Source organism: Ambystoma mexicanum, chromosome 8, assembly GCF_040938575.1.
Source record: "Ambystoma mexicanum isolate Mex_15411 chromosome 8, UKY_AmexF1_1, whole genome shotgun sequence".
NCBI classification, from domain to species: domain Eukaryota; kingdom Metazoa; phylum Chordata; class Amphibia; order Caudata; family Ambystomatidae; genus Ambystoma; species Ambystoma mexicanum.
Genome location: NC_090929.1, coordinates 515,802,368 through 515,823,126, shown reverse-complemented (window position 1 = coordinate 515,823,126; position 20,759 = coordinate 515,802,368). Strand labels below are relative to the sequence as shown.

Sequence of the window (20,759 nt, the reverse complement as noted above, 5' to 3'; positions counted from 1 at the left end):
AGGTAGGGGTAGACGTGAATCCCCCCCCTCTCCTGAGATTCGCTGCCACCCACCATTTCCATCAGCTTGGTGCAAACCCTCGGGCAGAGGTCAACCCAAATGGCAGACTTCAAAACTGATAATGAGAACCTCAGTTACTTCCTGTGCTTGCGATGGATTGGCACATGAAAGTAAGCATCCTGAAGGTCCACTGATACCATCCAATCCTGGAGCTGGAGGGCCTGAAGAATCTGAGAAAGTATGACCATCTTGAACTTGCCCTTCCTGAGGAACTTGTTCAAGTATCTCAAGTCCAAAATGAGTCTCAGTCCTCTGTACTTCTTGGGGATTAGTAAATAGGGATACTATGAAATGAAATGATATTTTATTTATATTGCGCTAGTACACAAGTGTTTCAGACAACGAGTACCATCCTTTATTCCTCGCCATCACAGATGCTGGTTCTGTAGCAAGGTCCAGCAGGGTCAAAATTTCCCTCAACAGGAATGGATCTGGAACATTTAGCAAATGGCTTCCTGGTGGATGATCCTGAGGTCTCTATATGAAGGGGAGGCAGTAACCTTGGGCTACTGTTTCCAGTGCCCATGCATCCAAAGTAATATCTCGCCATTCTTTCAGATGTTGTGACAGTTTGTCTACCACTGCGGTGTCGTGGGTCAAGACCTCAGAGATGTTTTGAGGCGGCTGAAGCAGCAGCTGACGGTAAAGACGCCGCTGCTTTGGTTGTCTTTGCACCTCTCCTTAGTCCACCATGAGGGAATCTTCTTTGACCCCTTTGGCCAGCATGTCCTCTCTCTCTTCCAACTGAGGAGTAGTAGCGAAAGGACCTACCCCTCCAAGATGATCTGCTGGGGTGAAAAGGGTGTGGCTGCCTGATAGCAGCACCTAGGGACTTGGCGGCCGCATTTGAGGTCTGCAGATTCTCAAGGCTTTCGTGCAAACCCCGACTTCCTTAATCAAATCGGTGTAGGACAGTGCATGCCGCCATGGCCCTGCTGATGCTGTCACCAGTGTCCAGATCAGATTGCAGAGACTCGCGCATGGCCTCCTTACCATCCGTTATCAGGTTCAAGAAGCTGTCGCTTTCCTCACCTTCAGGGATGTGATAAGCCGCCATCGCTACGCAGTCTCACAGGGTGAATGTGAATTTTGCAAGAGCACATGTAGAGTTAGCAGACTTTAAAGGCATGCTGCTAACAGAAAAGACTTTCTTTGCCCATGAGTCAACGCCTTTATCATCCCTATCAGGGGGTTATGGTTGGATATGCAGCTTGCTTAGAGGCAGATGTAGCTGCTTGCACTACTAGACGTTCCGGAGTCGGATATATTGACAGGTAGCCAGAGTCGCTACTGGATGGCCTGTATTTTTGTGAGATTTTTATTTACTGCAAGGCTGGACTCTGGAGCCTTCCAGTTTGCCACAACTCTTGTTTGGAGTGCCACATGAAATAGTAGTTTGCGGTCATATTGAGGACCTTTGACTAATTTAAGGTCATCTTGCTCAAACGAAGGCGCTGGCCTACTCCATCCTAGGAACTTTGGACATAAGGCTTCTGTATGATGCATATGCATGATCAGCCGGGTCCGGTTTCCCAAAATGTAGCTCTGCAGAGGTGTCTACCCTACTAGCTGTCTGTAGGGTGTATAACCCTGGTCTCTTCTGAAATGAAGCATTCAGGGACATAAGCAACTTGATGAATACCAGGGGTATCCAATTGAAGACCACATGGTGGGGTTTCATCTGAAGTTTCATAGCCCTCATATATTGAGGTTAAATATCAGAAAAAAACATTTTTAGGCAGAGGTTTAAAAACCTTTTCTTTTTCCTGACTTCTTTGAGGCAAAGGCGGCATCCATGTTTTTTGCATCAGCGTCAATAGCGTTGACTGTCGACGACCGTGGCATCGATGGCATCGACACTTTGTCCTTGGACTTGTGCTTTCAGGGACTCGAACCTCGACTCGACGGTTTGTTCGATGATTTATCGTCTCGTCGAGTACTCGAAGACTCTCCAGCAGTCTTAGGCTTATGATCCGGGGGATCTGCGGGATATTTCCATCGCGGAAAAGTCAGTGACGGAAATGTTTGCATAGGAAATGTATGCACTACAAATGTTTGTACATTTTCCATGCGAACATCCAATAGAAAACCATCCATACATACACCCCCACCCACACCACCCTACATACCTTTCCTTCCTTCGCGCTGTGTCCATGCAGAGCCAGTTCTCTTTCACTTCCGTCATCGGAAACCGGTGCCGCAGGGTCCTTTTCTTTTCTTTTGGGCAGCTGCAGGGATGTCCCTCGCATCCCCCAGCTTTATTTTTTTATTTTTTTTAATTTTTTTTTAAGTTTGCTCGGGTAAGCTGCGGGGGTGTCCCCCGCAGCCCCAGGCTTTTTTTCTTTTTTTGTCTTCTGGTGGGGGGCTAAGGGGGTGTCCCCCGTAACACCGCTCACTCTAGTGAGCGGGTGTTGCGGGGGATACCCCCCCCAACCAGATACCGACCCCACCTAAACACATACCACGAAAAGGTTGAACTTTTGGTAGTTAGAACTTTTCGTGGTGTGCGTTTTAGGTCATTTGGTGGGGTCTGTAATTTTAATTCTGACATTTCGTCTGAAACAGACACGGACTCGAGGATGTACAGAGTTTTGCCTTGGCCTCATGGTTTCATCGACCGTAGGATGGCCACTTATTATGTTTTGAGGAGGGCGAGCCCTGTTCCTCAAAGATTTTACAAATGTTCTTACTAAAGAGTTCCCACTCATCTTTGGAGGAGGATTTAGTTGGGCAGACTATGCTCCTTTCATCCGAGGAAGAAAAAAAATAAGGAGAGGGCGATCTATGCCTTCTCTTCGATTTTTTTTAATGACGAGTTGAATCTCTCGACTCATGGGATGACCCAAATTTCAAAGGAGTGGATGGAGATTTGGGGACAATCCTACCCACGGACAGTTTAGCTTTTTGCTCTTTTAAGCCTCACCTGACATTGACTGGCAGGATCAACAGTTGGCGGTTTTGTGCTCAACGCCCAGGCAGATGCATATATTATGCGGGTCCGTGGTGGACATTTTGGCGTCTCAATCTAGGCACTTTAGAGCCCGTCTTCGGAGTAGTAGGAGTCAAAGAAGAAAAGTGAAACGTGCTGTAATTCTCAAAGCAATCACATTCGCGGAAAAACCAAACTGAAGCCAACGGACGCTGCGTGTGGTATATGTACTCGACAATGACATCAACCGAGATGGAAGCCCTCGAGGGACATCGGACGACCGTCTCGACCTACAGCGATCTCTGCCAAGAAGAAACATTTTTCCGAAGCAGCTGAAGCTGGAAACAAAGACATCATAGGATGAGGAATACGTGGGAGGACTCAATCCATTCGAAAGAGGAGGTTTTGGTGTTGGTGTTACCCTATGGTAATTGTCTTCAAACATTTTAGGCTTGCCCCCCCAAGCCAAATGTTGGTAGGCCGGGCCGCCCCAAAAATGCCAAATGGACACTAAGTCCAAATGGCTATGGACTATTGCACGCCGTCACTGCACCCTACTCCCAGTATAGTCCGTGGGCTCCCCCACCTGCTCCCATCACAGTCTCTGGGCTCCTTTATCCCACCCCACCACTGGCCCTGGGCTCTCCCCACCATGCTCCCACAACTATCCCATGGCTCCCACCTGTCCTGCTTCTGACATAGTCCCTGGGCTCCCACACCATCCTCCGAGCACAGTCCCAGGGCCAGTGGCAGCTGGTGAATTCTTAAGCAGAGGGCGCAGAGCACCTGGCTGGAGCCAGTGCATATGGGTGCTTCAACACCACTGAAAGGTAAGCCCTTGTGGGCAATTGCAAAGCGGAAAAGCGCAGACCCCATCTTCAAAGCAAGATCCTAGTTTTCTGCGAGCTTCGCTTTTAATTGTGTATATGTTCGCGAGCAGTAGCAGTGCACCAGTTCTGAAAAGCCCTGCACTGTAATAGAATACAACAGTTTCACTTCTTCATTAAGAGCCCAGAGCTCTGTTGTAAAATGTCAGCCACGTTAACACAGGAGTGTTAACTCTCTCCAAACCAGCCTCAGCACGCGATTGGGCAGCAGTTGTTCAAAGCTGCCCAATCAGTAAGCCGGCAGGCAAACACCAGCCACACAGCAAAGGCCCGCACTCAAGGCCCTGTTTGTGCCTGTTTGTGTCGGGCCGCAAGCAGGAAACAAGAAACTTTGCAGCCCATGTAAGTGCCTTGCCTGGCACGCCACAATCCCTAACACCCATCGTCACCTATGCCGCACATCCATTTCTATGCCTACAGCCCACAACCGTCCCAGAGCCTCACTATGTATCTACCGAGGCATGCGAGCCTTACGGTCACTCCCAAGCTGCTGCCCCGTATCCTGTGGCGCTAAACAATTCAAAACTATTACAGCTAAAATCGTCCGAAGTCAATCACTTTACTGCCATTCCGACGTTCGTGCGTGGCACGTGTTCCCTGTTGGTGCACACCCTGATTCCACTTCCAAGCACCTCACGAAGTACCCTGTTCCCTTACTGATGTCAATAACCTGCGGCATACAGCTTTCGGGTGTCATTTCTACTGTGCTGCATGTAACCAGTGGTGTTGTACCTAGCATCCCACTGCTTTCCATACTGTGTTGCATCTAGTATACGGTGTTGTACCTAGCATTTCACTGCTTTCCATACTGTGTCGCAGCTAGTATATGGTGTTATATTTAGCATCTTAAAACATATCCTATTGTATTGTACTTCATCCTTGGTGTCTCACTTAGCATCTCATTGTATATTCTACTGTGTTGCATCAAACTACCCAGAACTCTAACTTAGGCGACTTGCTCCCTTCACATGGCCACCTTACAGAGAGTAATGCTTACTATGGCTACTCTCTTACCAGTGTTTCTCACTATAGCACCAACTAAGTTCCTACCTTCTCTACAGCCTTACTTACCTCGTCCTGACTTGAACTCAGCCCTAACCCATAATGCCCATTGTCCCATCAGCCCTGCTGAATGGATCCATCTCTTCTCCTCGACCCCCCCCCCCCACCCACGCCACGCCACTGGTCCCATCTCCATTCAGCTTCAGGAATGCGAGATTGGGTTCTCGTCTCCTATGTAATAAGATGACGACTAGGCCTCATGCCCCGCCGCCCGCAAAAAATCTGATTAATACCTAGCCCATAACCTATCCCACTGTGTCTACGGGTCCCAACAAAAATTCCTGCTCATCTGTGACTATAACTCCATTACATGGAACTCCAGACATAGTCACACCATCAATCAAAGGAGCTCTTATCAATGCACAATCTGCGATAGTCCACGTCTTGGACATTGCGGACGACCTCTTCACCAACCAACTAGACTTCCTTGCCATAACAGAAACTTGGCTATAGCCTGCGGCAGGTCCTACCCTATCCTTAGCCCTCCCAGATAACTATACAATAATCCGAGCAGACAGATGCTCTGGGAAAGTTGGGGGGAGTGGCTTTCATAGCCAAATCACATCTTGCCCTTAGAGAATTCTTCAAAGCTTGCCTCCCTTCAGCTGAACTTCTTTCGGTTAAACTCCCCCTCTCCGCCACCCGTACCATTTTACTACATCTTATCTACCAGCCCCCTGGGCTCATCTCCTCCTTCAAGGAAGACGAACAAGTTACTTTCTTACCTGGTAACGTTCTTTCGATGGGATGGTCCGACGACGTATTCCATATCTATGACATGTAATCACCACAGCTGTGCTGCTTCGGAAACTTTTTTCGGCGTCTGCGTCCTGCGTCGATGACGTCGATGCGCCGTCGTCGAGGACCTCCTCCGACGTCATCCGATGTGACAAGTAGGACGCACGACGCCCGTAGCCTCAGTTGTAGTTTTTTCCCCAGAACGTGACTGCCAGTCAGACACAAAGCCTTGCGGAACGTAAGCTGCAATCGCAAAAGAAATTCTGCAGCGGGGAAGGCAGGGCGGGAGCGATATGGAATACGTCGTCGGACCATCCCATTGAAAGAACGTTACCAGGTAAGAAAGTAACTTGTTCTTCGAGGGGATTGGGTCCTCCGACGTATTCCATATCTATGACAGACTCCCAAAGTAGTACCAGAGCAAGGAGGAGGGAAAGAATTTAGAATCAAAATTTAGAATAGCCAATCAAATAGCAGAGCAAAGGACCGCCTTGCCAAAGGCCAGATCCTGTGCTCGGATGGAATCGAGGGAATAGTGACGTACAAATGTATGTACTGAAGCCCAGGTGGCAGCATCACAGATGTTGCGAATAGGAACACCCCTCTGCAGGGCAGTAGATGCAGCCATACCCCTGGTAGAATTGGCCCGCAAGCCAGCCGGTGGGTCCTTACCCGCCAAGCGATAACACTCCGAGATGGCCAAAATAATCCAGCGAGACAAAGTCTGTTTTGTCACAGCTTGCCCCAAACGCTTTCCAGCGTAACCAATAAAGAGCTGATCGTCCACTCTGACCCGGGACATGCGTGAAACATAAAAGCTTAAAGCTCTCCTAGGATCCTCTCCTAGGATCAAGCCTATGGAGCCTCTCCTCTTCCTTACCAGGATGCGGAGGAGGATAGAAAGCCGGAAGAACAACCTTCTGGGCCAAATGAAATTCTGTCACTACCTTCGGAAGAAAAGAAGGACGAACTCGAAGGACAACCCTGTCCTTGTGAAACACAGTGAAGGGTGGCTTAACTGAAAGTGCCTGTAACTCACTCACTCTGCGAGCGGAAGTAACCGCAACTAAAAACACAGTTTTCAGAGTTAACAGCCTCAAAGGGCAAGAATGTAAAGGCTCAAACGGAGCACCCATAAGAAATTTAAGAACGAGGTTTAAATCCCAACCGGGCACCAGGAAAGGTGACGGAGGTAACACATTAGTGAGCCCTTTCAGAAACTGTGAAATTAAAGGGATTTTAAAGTAAGAACACTCTTCAGACGAGCGCTTAAAGATGGACAGCGCTGCCAGGTCACCTTTAATGGTACCTACTTGCAAGCCCCTGTGGGCCAAAGAAAGTAAAAAGGACAGAACCATGGGGATGTCACATGCAAAAGGATCCACATTCTGAACTCTGCACCAGTCACAGAACTTACGCCAACGGCAACGGTACAGAGACTTTGTTGCTGGCCTTCGTGCCGAAAGCAACACCTCCATCACGTCTTCAGGGAGGTCCCAAATCCTTATACCTCAACCTTTCAGAAGCCAAGCGTGAAGGTTGAGGGATCTGACCTCTGGATGGAGAACCTGACCCCCCTCCCGTGAGAGCAGATCGTCTCGGTAGGGAAGACGACGTGGAGGGCAGATGGACAAGTCGAGAAGGTCCGGGTACCACGTCCTCCGAGCCCACGCCGGAGCAATGAGGATCATCCGGGAACCGAACTTCCGTAACCTCTGCAGCACTTACGGGATGACGGGGACTGGAGGAAACGCTTACAGCAGCGGGAATGACCACTCCACCACAAACGCGTCTCCTAAGGCTCCTTTTGGAGGAAATTCCCGCGAGCAAAACCTTTCGCACTTCCGGTTGACACTGGAGGCGAAGAGATCCACTTGAGGGGTCCCCCAAAGGGCGAAGATCTCCAGGAGAATCTCCTGAGCCAACTCCCACTCGTGAGAGATCGCGCTCTGCCTGCTCAGAGCGTCCGCCGTCACGTTTTCGTCTCCGGCCAGATGAACTGCCGAGATCGAAACTTCCTGCTGGATGGCCCAGAACTCGAGCTGCATCGCCTCCCTGCACAGAGGAAGTGACACTCCCCCCCCCCCCCCTTTTTGTTGAGGTAGTGCATGGCCACTGTGTTGTCCGTCAGGATCAGGACACTCTTTCCTCACACAGTCGGCAGAAAAGCCTTCAGGGCTAGCCTGACGGCCATCAGCTCCAACAGATTGATATGGAGTCTGGACTCCGACGGAGACCAACGACCGCTGACTGTCAGCCCGTTGGCATGAGCTCCCCATCCCGTGAGGGATGCATCCGTCACGATCGTCACCTCCGGCCAGGGAAGCCAAAATCGAGCCCCCTTCATCAAGTTGCCTTCGACGGTCCACCACAGAAGGTCCCGGGCGACCGAGGGCAGCACCTGAACCGAGTCCGACATCCTGCCGGAGGACTGCGACCATTGCGTCTTGAGTGCCCACTGCAAAGATCTCATCCGCAGGCAAGCCTCTGGCACCAGAAGAATGCAGGATGCCATGAGGCCGAGCAACCTCAAGAACTCGAACGCTGGGAGCGTCTGGGCATGCTGAAACTTGTGCACCATCTGCTGAATGTGAAGAGCCCTCACCTGGGGAGGAAAACACTGCCCCAGGGAAGTGTCGAGCACTGCTCCGATGTACTGGAGCCGCTGTGTTGGCGTCAAATGGGACTTCTTTAAATTGAGGGAGAAGCCCAGCCTGTGAAGGGAGTGGCAGGTGACGGACATATGATCCAGGACTTGCTCGGGAGAGCTCCCCCTGATCAACCAATCGTCCAGGTAGGGGTAGACGTGAATCCCCCCTTGCCTGAGATGCGCTGCCACCACCACCATGAGCTTGGTGAAAACCCTCGGGCGGAGGTCAATCCGAACGGCAGGACGCGAAACTGAAAGTGCGAGTCGCCAACCGCGAACCTCAGGTACTTCTTGTGCTTGGGATGGATCGGCACATGGAAGTAAGCATCCTTGAGGTCGAGTGACACCAACCAGTCCTGAAGCTGAAGGGCCTGGAGGACTTGAGAGAGAGTAACCATCTTGAACTTGTCCTTCCTGAGGAGTTTGTTCAAACCGCGCAAGTCCATGATGGGTCTCAATCCCCCGTCTTTCTTCAAAATCAAAAAATAAGGGGAATACCATCCCTTGTTCCTCTCCGCTACAGGCACCAGTTCTATGGCGCCTTTCTCCAGCAGGGCTTGAATTTCCTGCGCAAGGAGCGGATCCGGACTCTGCAAAGAGAGGTTCCCCGGTGGATTGTCGCGAGGCCTGTGCCGAAAGGGAAGACAGTAGCCGTGGGTTATGATCTCCAGAACCCACACATCTGAAGTAATGGCTTGCCACTCTACAAGATGCTGTGCCAGCCTTCCCCCAACCGGCGAACCATGGGACATGGCCTCATGACTGAGTGGGAGCGGCTGCGGCGTTACCTGAGGGCAAAGAGGCAACAGCCCGAGCGGCCTTGGCACCACGGGAACCCTGTCGTCCACCTCTGGTACCCCTGCGTTGGCCTCTTTGACTGCCAGCTCCTCTCGCTGTACTGAAGGACGAGTAATAGCGAAAGGAACCACCCCTCCACTGCTGTCCCCTAGGACGAAAAGGCGGAGGTTGGCGAACTGCAGCGCCCAACAACTTCGCTGCAGCTTTTGAGGTCTGCAACCTCTCAAGGCTCTCGTCAGCCTTGCTGCCAAAAAGGTGTTCACCATCAAAGGGCATGTTGAGGAGCCGGGACTGCACATCAGGAGCAAACCCTGACTTTCGCAACCACGCAAACCTGCGTATCACGGTGCTCGCCGCCATGGACCTACTGACGCATTCAGCTAAGTCCAAACCCGACTGAACGGACTCACACATGGCATCCTTACCATCCTGGACCATAGCAAGGAAACCATCCCGTTCGTCCCCTTCGGGAATATCTTCAGCCGTAACGCAACACAGTTCCACAGAGTGTGTGTGAAACGAGACAGGGCACAAATGGAGTTGGCCGCCTGAAGCGCCATACCACCAGAAGAAAACACTTTCTTCGCCCAGCCATCAAAACGCGTGTCGTCCCTATCAGGAGGGATGGTAGGGTACGACGCCTGCTTCGCTGGGGCCGTGGCCGCCTGCACCACCAAACTCTCCGGAGTGGGGTGCGTGGTCAAGTAGCAGGGGTCGCTACTGGCTGGACGGTATTTTCGCGACAAGGACCTGCCCACCGCCGGGAGACTCTCCGGAGCAGTCCAAGCCGCCGCCACCCTTCTCTGTAAAGCCATATGGAACGGCAGTACCGGGTCAGTTGGGGGACCAACATCAAGGATGTCCGTTAGATCATCCTGCACAAACTCCCCTGGGGGAGCAGACCATCCCAAGTACTCAGAAACCCTAGCCATAAGGCGCCGGTACGAGGAATCGGCATGAGTGCCAGGCTCAGGCCTCCAAAACTCCACCTCCGGAGAGGTGTCCAGTCCGCTGGCATCATGCAGGGACTGCCGCAAATCGTCAAACTGACTATGGCCCGAGACAATTTCATCTGGCACCTGACTAGGAACCAGGCATCCGGAATCCTCCTCCGCCTCTGAAATGTATTCCAGGTGGCGAAAAGAAGGCACCCGAGAGTGCTTGCTCTTAACCAGAGCCTTCCTAGGGGGTTCCCCCGTGCCATGGGGTACCTCCGACACGAAAGGCGTCGATGGCGTCGAGCAAATTGGCGCCGTCGTCGAGAGAACGGGCATCAGCGCCGAGAGGATCGGCGTCGTGGAAATCGGCGACGACGCCAGATGCAGCGCCGCCAGCATCGGCGGCGTCGACACAGCCCTCGAAGCCGGAGCCTCGAGCGTGTCCTTCGACGACCTGAGCGTCGACGGCTTCGACGACTTCCTCGGAGCCGGAGCCTCGAGAAAGCCTGTCGACCCCCTCGACGCCTCAGACGTCGATGTCTTCCTCGAAGACCTCACAGGTGCACACGGTCTCGAACGCATCGAGGACCGGGACCTGGAACGGGTACGTCGAGAACGAGTCTCCTTGTCCGAACGGGACCACTCCCGTGACTCGTGCCGACCACTCTTGCGAGCGGTGTCTCTCGACCTCTCACGACCGACCCCACTCGGGGGCGCGGACGGCTTAGTACCCTGCGACTCAAGAATCGCCAGCATTTTCTTCCCGAAGGAAGCCCATTCCTCCGGCGTCGCACGGCTGGTGGGGTAAGCGGCGTGCCGGGCAGAGTCCTCCGAAGAGGACCTGGAAGACGACCGGTGTCGGTGCTTCCGAGAATGCCTCGAAGAGGCTGAGGAGTGGCGAGACCGACTCCTAGAAGGAGACCCACGAGACTTCCGACGATGACGCGGAGAGTCACCCCTCGAATCATCCGTCGAAAGCCCCGCAGACTTCGACTTCCGGGGCTTGGACACCCGACCTACCGACAACTTCTTCTTACGTTCGCGTAAGGCTTTGGACGTGAGCGACTGGCAGTCGATACAGTCATCCGTGTCGTGGGCCTCCCCGAGGCACCAGAGGCAGGCGTCGTGCGAGTCCGTCACCGACATCTTGGACCCACACTCCCCGCACTTCTTGAAACCCGGACGCGGGGTCGAAGACGAAGTAGAAGACATCTTCACACGAAGGATTTTCACAAAAACGAACAGGTTCGAAGAACCGAGAAGAACAGAACTCCAAAGAGTCGAGGCGTTAACCGAGATTCACGAAGCAACACGTTCGCGGAAAAAACGGAACTGAGGCTACGGGCGTCCTACTTATCACATCGGATGACGTCGGAGGAGGTCCTCGACGACGGCGCATCGACGCAGGACGCCAAAAAAGGTTTCCAAAGCAGCACAGCTGTGGTGATTACATGTCATAGATATGGAATACGTCAGAGGACCCAATCCCCTCGAAACTACATTCCTCCTAACCCAAAACACCAAACCTAGCCCTCAAATCATATTGCTGGGCGATTTTCACCTAGGCCTTCATTACCCAAATGACGCCAACGCCAATATCTTAGAAAACTATCACACAACTTGGCTTCAAACTCTGCATTAATGAGCCGACACACAATAAGGGCAGAACAGATTGGTTGGCAGACCTTAACTGCAACACCACAATCCTCAATGTGCCCTGTGCCTGGTCAGATCACCATTGCATCCCATTTAATATACAGGAGAGTGCCCACCTAAATACCAGCTCTGCCATCGGCCCACAAACCTTATCTAGAAATAATCGTAACATAACAGACAACCTATTGCCATTACTTCAGACCATCACTGATTCGCCAAAAAACCTAGATTTGGACCCGTCCCCACTGGTTGACCTGTATAATTATACATTAGAACAAGCCTTAAATAAAATTGCCCCACTTAAACTAAGATAGGCTAAACCTTCAGCCCATTTAAATAAATGTTTCATAGCTAACCTAAAAACCCTCTGCAATGCTAAAAGATCTTCCGAAAGCCACTTGGAGAAAAACACCCTCAATCCCCAACAAGCAAAAGTTTACCTCTGCTCCCCACTACCTACAAAACTGCTATTCTCAATAGCAAAAAAGAGATTTACAATGTCAGAATTCAAAATGCTAAATCGGGCACGAAAGAGCTCTTTACTATACTAAGGGATCTTTACTATACTAAGGGAACTAGGGTTCCCTTCACCACCTACAGAAATTTGCATCAAAGATGCGGCCTGGTGTGCCAATATCCATCTGACAAAATAGCCCTACTACAAGCCAAAATTGAGTCTAAAAAGAACAGCATAGCCTCGAGCTCCAACCCACGTAAATTGCCTGACATCCAATCTCCTTCGTGTCACCCTTTCTACTTCTCTCCAGTCAATCTGAAAGAAGTTGAAAATGTATATGGCCTGTGTCAGGCTAGTGCTTCTGGTCTAAGTCGGCTTCCGACTTGAATACTGTTTAGACATGTTGACCATTTCTTGTAACATTGAGCACTTCGTGGCCTGGGTCCACGGAAAATTGTGCATTTCTCTGCAATTGCCTCAGCCTTTCTGTACTTTTCTCTGATGTCGGCACGTTGTTCAACCTGTAACCTTTACCAACAAGCCACTTGTCTTCTATCTCTATGTGTAAGTACCTGTAATAATTACCTATGTGTATGTACCTGTAACAATTACCTATGCACAAGCACCCAGATACCTCAGGGTTAGGAGCGCTCTACAAATAATAAACTAAACTAAATATTTCCCCCAGATATGCCATAGCGACCGAGAGTAGTGAGGGAGCCCAAACCATTCAAGGGGTGTTCGGGGGCTTTCCCCCGGGAATTCTTTTTTAACAAAATGGGCGACAATGTTGCATTTTAGAGCATACTTTCTTGAAAAATTGAGTAAAAAGCCAACCAGTTCGCAATTGGCTCTGGGGGGGCCAGAGATCAGGTATGATATTTTTTACGGGACATCTGTGATAGATATCCAGTAAAAAGATACCATCCCTGTCCCCTGTGCTCCACAGCGCCTCAGGAGAGCTTATTTTGGCAGGCGGGTAGGGGGATTGTGTAACAAAGACATTTTTAAAATGCCTTTGTTGTACAACCCTCCTATCCCCCCACTAGCCAAAATGAGCTCCACGGACCAACATAAACGCACACAAATTCACACAGCAAGCACTTTATCATTCACACAAGCACCCATCATCATACACTCACTCATAACACAAGCATACATTCATCTATACAAATATATAAATGAACATAAACTTAACTTCTGTCCTGGTCCTGAATTTTCCTCCCCAGCACTCAAACTCCTGCATCATGAACAGGAATCAAGAAACAAGAGCTTCCTGGTTCCTGCATATGTGTGCAGGGGCCTGCGTGGGGGTGCTGGTACACACCATTCCAGGCTGCTCTGTCCGTATGTGCGAGGAGGCGCAGGAGCTCCCCCACGCACATATAGACATGTGGTTTCCCAGCCAGCATTTCCAATGAGCTATGCAAGGCTTGTGAAGCAAAATGCCCCCAGCCTTGCATGGCTAAGTGAGCAGGTGCGGCTGGGGAACTGAACTGTCAAAGGGGAACAGTCTTTCCCTTTGACAGTTCAGCCAGCCCAGGAGTACTCCCACAGCTGGAAAAAACAGCTGTGGGAGTGCTCAGTGTTTCATTGGGCTGGCTCCTTGGCTCCTCCATAATGGGTGAGGAAGCCACTGGGTCGACGCCCCCTCGCCCATTATGGATGAGCCGCTAGGCTCACTCTAGCCTATAGGACAATAGGGAAATGCCGAACATGCAAAATGCTAGTGTGGGCCAGTTTTTTTGGTCTAAATTGGCCACTATTTTTGGCCAATGTGGGCCAGTTTGATGAGTCACTTCACTATGCATCTAATAATTCTGACCATTGTTGCTGAATAAATATTCCTTAAATATCACAATTTGCTTACATTGTAACGAAAAACAACTCCTTGAGTACTATTCAAACAGTCTGTCACTAAAGGAATGAATTGCCATTTGCAACTGTGGGACACTTTTTCATTGGTGCCTAAAACAGTTTTATGCTCTAGTCCGACCCTGTGGGCCACCCATGGCCATTCCCTCCATTGAAAGAAAAAAAAAAAGTTATTTCAGGCTGGGGACTCGCGCCCCCCCTGGAATGCTGCTGCGCCCCACTGGGGAGTCAGGGGGGACGCACCACACAGTTTGAAGATCTCTGTCCGATGGGGTCTGGGGGTTCAATAGGCCGCCTGTCGAACTCACGTCCTTGTCCCCAGGAGGAGAAGTCCTCCCACATATCAACACCCCTAGGGTGACTATTGGTTAGCAGCCATACCTCCTTAGCCAAATGGAAAAGGGCTCCCCTCTGGGAAAAAGTGATGCCATCTGATTGTCACAATAGACACTCAGTTTGAATGGTACAGGTCCACTGATGAGTGGGCTGGGCTCTCACCCAACCCAGGTTTCTGTAGATCATGAGTGCATCTGAAGCCAGATTTACAGTCAAACACTGAAACTTGGAATGTGAGGCAGAAGGCAGCAAAGGGGGACAATGGCTGCTCTGCTGTGACATCCATTGCTAACTCGCGTAATGCAAAGATCAGTCCTACTTTGACCAGGGGAGGCCTTTCAAGGCTCCCCCTCCCTTTGAGTTGGTGGGCAAAACCACTTCAGTCTTGTCCCTTTTCGGACATCCTCCTGGAGCTCATCAAAATATGATTTAGAATGGTCTGCATCATCTGGAGTGGGGACATCTCTGCGCCTGGACATGGTGCAGCCTCAAGTGCTGTGCAACCTTGTCAAGGGACTGCTGCTTTCCCTCTGGCAGGGGGTGCGGGTGCTTGCTGGAGATGTCCTCCTTCACTGTTGCTTTCAGCAACTGCTGGGTTACCCAAGCTTGTTTCTTCTGGCTGCTGCATGATAATGGCACTTCCTCATGAAAAAAAAGTCCAAATTCAAATTTCTCCTGTATGTGCATAAATCCAAGCCTGGGAAGGCACCACCCTATCTATCCTCTTCTATCAATCCCTACCATCTCCCCCACAACTTCTGTGACCCTCAGGTAACCCCTTCCTCCCTGTGCTTCTCACTTTCGCTCCTTCTCCCTCCTAGCTACAATTACATGGAACTCCCTTGCTGCTGATATTCCAACAATGGTTCAAATCAATACTTTCAAATGCAAATTGAAAGCTCACCTCCTCGCTTCTGAACTCTTCTCTTGACTCACCTAACCTACTACTCTCACCTTTCCTCATCTCTACCCAACCCTTCCCTTGTTTCTCCCCTTCACTCTAGCACTTATAGTCAGCCTACAAACACCCTAAATGTTGACATGCATTTATTCCAAGTCTGGCCATCATCGTCCATGGGATCTGTCCTACTTACACCTACTCTAGCCCGGTCATGATGTAACTCGAACTCTGCACATTGTAAGAAGCTCACTTGTTTGCATTTAACTGCGATACTACAGCTGTACGCCCTTTTGTGGTCAAAAGAGCTTTGTTTTTTCCAGCATCTATGTAAATAAATCGATGCATAACAAAAGAAAGAAATACATTGTGCGTGTTAAAGAAGAGATCAATTAATTGTTGAAAGTCTGAGGTCCAGGTCCAATTATCTGGAAAACCTCTAAAATGTCTTCAAGTACCCAAAACTGTTTACTTACCTGGGACTATTGACAGACAACTTTCTTGGGATAGTTGGTGTGCCTTATATGTTTGCAAGTCTTGGGATATCACCTAGAATGTCTTTTCAGCAACTTTAGCCTTTGAGACAGTATATGATATGTGTATAACTGTTTTGAGATTTAAAATGTGGTACGTGTCCTAATTGGACACCAAAGTAATGTTGTGTAAATATAGAATTGTTTTTAATTACCTTGTAGTTTTGTGAAGTTAAGGCACCTCTGTTCATAGTGATAAGTAAGTCATTATTTGGGTGCCAAATGAACATTATGTTTGAGAAAAAACAAAATAAAAAGGATCGATTTAGAAAGAACACTCATCTATCCGAGCAGTGTTCCTAAATCGAACTGTCATGCACATGGACGCACATGAGTGTGTGCAGAGGCTGACAGGCATAGCCGTGCCCAAAGAGAGAAGACGCGGGAGTCAAAGTGTTTTGGGATTTTGTGTGTGTTTGAGTGATTGCATGAGTGTCTGTGTGTGTCTGTTTGTGACTGTGAGGGAGGAGAAGGAGTGTGTGTGTGGTGGGGAAGGGGCGGGGGAGTGGGTAAACATGTAAATGTGAGTGTGAGTGTGCTCGCATGTCTGAATCAGTTTGTCTGTGGTGGGGGTTGAGGGGTGAATGCTTTGAGCGATGAAGGGAGCACATGAGAGGGTGGGTACGGACAGGTTAACAGCTTCTCTTGGGGGTTGAGGGTGTGAAACTTAACCAGAAGTGTGAATACTGCATAGAACCCATTTTTGATCCTTACCTGTGTGGACAACCTACCGATTTACAGCCATTGTGTATGTGATTTGCACCTTCAGGCAGTCACCTCCCATTCCAGGACTAAGCCTTACCTTTCAGTGATGTTACAAGTAAGAAGTTTGGAATAATTTGTTGTAAAGCATGCAGGTCCACTAAGGTTGGTCCCTCAGAACCGTATACCAACAGTTGTTCTGAAAAAACCCTCCTAACACTTGTCGAGTCCTGTTTTTTTCCTTTCATTCTGGCACTGTTGTCCTGCTTTTAAAATAGGAAATTCCAAACTGCAATTCGCACAGTGTAAAGAAAAAACATGAATGGACTAGCATCTCTCAAATGGCACGTATGGTAGTGTATGAAATGGCCCAGAATAATGATCTTCCACAGCACCATGCAAACAGACGTTAAGTAAATATATGTATAGTCACTGCCTTACATTTCATAAAACAATGAAAAACGTCTGTACTCTACCTGAGTCTTCCATTAAGGATGGATCTACTTTTGGAGACAGGAAAGCTATGAAGAGATTAAGGTGATAGATTCCCAAGGCATACGTCACAATGTACCAACCCTGAAACGAGATAAAACCATGTTAATGAAACCGTTACATCAAATGAACGTTACTGATTTTCCAAGCAACTAAGAAAATGGTGTTGGAATAAAGGCAGACCACATGGAAGGCCAAGCTTTCTTGAATAGCATCCCGTCTAGTTTCTCTCACCTTCATGGTAAGGTTGGCATATGGTGGCAGAAGCCTATGCTAATTACCCCACACATTTTGTTTCATCTCCCCCCTCTTAACTGCTTCACTCCACATCACTGTTTCAGCATCCGCCCATTTCTGAAGGTCGTGCCACCAGACTTCTACTTTTGGTCTAATACTTCTTTATTTATTTCCATTTATAAAGCACACAAACTGCCCTCGGGCATCGAGGCGCTGTTACAGCATTTTCACTTGGCAGCAGGTTAAAACATAGTTACAATACTTAGGTACAGGTTCAGTGGTTAGGTACATATGCTGCTCATGTTCCAAGGTTACAGGGGAGATAGCGGAGCAGTTGCGGTTTACTTGAATAGATTGGTTTTCAGTGCCTTTCTGAAAGCCACGAGGGAAGTTTGTGTTCTGAGTTCTAGTGGAAGTGAGTTCCAGGATTTTGGTGCTAGTACCTTCGAAACTGGACCCGCCTGCTTTGTTTCTATTAAAGGTAGGAATTGTGAGTTGGTGTGAGTATATGTCACGTTTACATCTGAGTGTCTGAACTTGGTGTATTCGTTCAATTAGATAGGTGGGTGCTGATTGGGATATGCATCTGTGGGTCATTGTGTCCTGAACAGTATGCACTCTCTGATGTGGAGCCAGTGGGCCTCTCTTTTCTTGCCCAAGAGATGTGCTCTCTCCTAGGAATGCTGAGAGCTGCTCTAAGTGCATTGTTTTGAGCAATTTATAATCTGTTGATGTTTTTGGCGGATGTACCGAGCGGACGGGCATTTCAATACTCTAGTTTTGCACCTATGGTTGCTCTGGCGATGTTGAGAATTTTTGGCCGAGAGGTAGGGTTTTACAGCATTGATCATTTTGGTTGGGAGTGCTGCTTAAGAGGAGATACAGCTGACTTGTCTATCCATAGATAGGGTTGAGTCCAGAAAGACTCCAAGGGATTTTACAGCAGTCGAGACTGTGACTACAGTGTTCTCCATTTTGAAACTGCAGTAGTTCTTGTCTATTTTTCTTAGGGTCTCCTTGGGGACAACCAGTAGGATTTTGGTTTTGTCTCCATTGAGACAAAGGCAATTTGCTGCCAACCAGGCCTGGATGATGGCATATGTGTTTTGTAGGGTTGTGAGGTCATGTGAGGTCATGTGCTTAGTCTCAAGTAAATGGGAGAAGAATTTGTGCATCAGCGGCATAATTGGTGAACGTTATGCCGAAATCTTCTAGGTCATTGAATAGTTGTAAGGTGAAAAGGTTGTGGGAGAGGTACATGAGCCTTGTGGAACACCACACCCAATAGGGGATGCAGCGGCTGATCGCCTGGTCTGAGAAGCCCCTCATGGCTTGGCCCTCAAGGAAGGATGTTATCCAGGTGGTGGCCTCATGGGAGAAGTGTGCAGAGTCTGTGAGGTGTTTCCCTAGGATCTTGTGGTCAACCAGGTCGAACGCTGCAGATAGGTCAAGGAGCCGGAGGATCGTTGATTTGCCCTTGTCCATGTTTCCTAGTAGTTAATTTTTTTAATCAAGCAGGGCTGACTCAGTGCCATGCCGGGGTCGAAAACCAAATTGCCTCTTTCCCAGTATGTTGTGCAGCTCGAGGTAGGATTGGCCCTGCAGATGTGCAGCTTTGTCGACAATTTTTAACAAAAAAGGAACCGTGGTGATGGGCCTGTAATTGTTTGGGGAGTCAGGGTCCAGTGTGGGCTTTTTTTAGCAGTGGCCAGACCCAACCTTCTTTAAGGGAGAATGGAAAAGTGCCAGATGCGAACGAAGCATTAATGAAGGCTGTGATGAAGGGGGCTAGTGCTGCAGCACAGTCTTTGATTATGCTTGCTGGACAGATGTCCCCTTTGTAAAGTGATGGTTTTATATGCATCATGATTGATGTGACTTCAGGGATGGTTACATTTCTGAAGGTAAAAAGCGGCGGGGGCTTGGGATCTAGAAGGTTAGGAGAATTGGGTTCAGAAGCGGTAGGTGTAGGTGGTGTGATTTTGGGTAGGTTGTTGAAGTTGGTTTTGATCTTTTCTGGGAGTAAATTGATTTTATCCAACATAGCATGTTGGATGTCATTACACCATTTCTCGTCCTTTACTGTTTGATGTGTGGAAGAAGGGGGGGGGGGACAACCAACTCATTGAAGATGGTGAACAGTTCCTTGGATTGGGATTTAGCTTTGTCAATTCTAATGTTGTAGGCAGCTGCTTTTGCTGAGGCGATGGAGATGGAGATTTTGTATTGCTTGGCAATGGAGAGGTAGAAGTCATGAGTGGAGTCAGACGTGCGTGATTGCCATATGTTTAGGGCTTGCCTTTTGCGCACTTTTAGGTCGAGGTCTTCATTGTACCAGCAGTTGGTGTATTTGATATTTTTTGCTCTTTTTTTCTCTAAAGGAGCAATGGTGTCAACTGCTTCTTTGAGAGTGGAGTTGTTTTCCAGCTCATAGCAATTCTGCCCTTGGCAGGTATATAAGCCAGGTCTTTGAGTTTACTCACATGTTTCAACTTACACGGCCTGGGGAACCCCCACACCATACATGCCCACAAAGATTCCACCTCCAGCCTAATCTCCTCTTTGGTCAAGCGGTGGGCCACCTCCTTCCAGAATCTCCTTATTTCTGGGCACACCCAGAACATGTGCACCAGTCCCACATTCTCCTCCCCAACATTTAGGACATTTAGGTATGCTATGTGGGTAAAATACAACTGGATATGTTGCAACCTTGCGTTCCTGGACACTTTTTTGTGGCATCCTTGTACCCTCGCCCACAACCCATCACTCAGATTCTCCAGCTTCCTCTTCCCAATCCCGTCTCAGCTGAGTCACCTCCTTCCCCACCCCTGACATCAGCAGTTTGTAGATTCGGGAGACCTCCTGACCTCAGTCTGACACATCAAAAAATAATTCTATGGCCGTGTCGGGCTGACTCTAGCACTATTTCTGACCACGTGTCTTATCTTTCGTACCAACCTAGTATAAGTGATGTACTGTCCCTGGTGTAGTCCGGTGTCTTCTACCAGTGTATCGAACTCCACCCCCTTCCCATCCTGCAACACATCCCCCAGCATTGCTATACCAATCGGTTCCCAATGCTTCCGGACTATCATCCTCAAGTGCTCATCCGCTCCATTCAGTACCACTAGCGGCATCTGTGGGGAACACAGGGACGGGCTCCCCATGGCCAAGCAAGCCAGTCACCATATCTTCCATCCCAAGTCTAACATTCTTTTCCCTCCGCCTTGCTGCGATTTTGGCAACCATATCCATTCATTCTTTGAAGAAAGACGGGACACATTCAGCCCTCAACAACCTGGACTCCGATGTGGAGTCTTCCGATAACCATCTCGCTACATACTGCAGTTGGCTGGCCAGATAGTACATCTGGAAATTGGGCAATTTAATGCCCCCTTGGTCATACGTGTTTTGCAAGTTCCATAACGCTATTCTGTTCCTAGTGTTGTGCCATATGAACCCCCTACGTATACCCTGAATTTTAGCAAAGAATTGTTTGGGTATCCTATAT

The 20,759-nt window shown here is 49.3% G+C and overlaps 1 protein-coding gene across 2 annotated transcripts in view; it reads right to left on the bottom strand.

The window, feature by feature from the left end:
* The window catches only part of RER1 (retention in endoplasmic reticulum sorting receptor 1), a 268,578-nt gene that overhangs the window by 63,593 nt on the left and 184,226 nt on the right, over positions 1 to 20,759 (bottom strand). For both annotated transcript variants that reach the window (XM_069610189.1, XM_069610188.1), the window contains exon 4: positions 16,996 to 17,095. In XM_069610189.1, the coding sequence (XP_069466290.1) occupies positions 16,996 to 17,095 (100 nt within the window). The remainder of the gene's footprint in view (positions 1 to 16,995; positions 17,096 to 20,759) is intronic.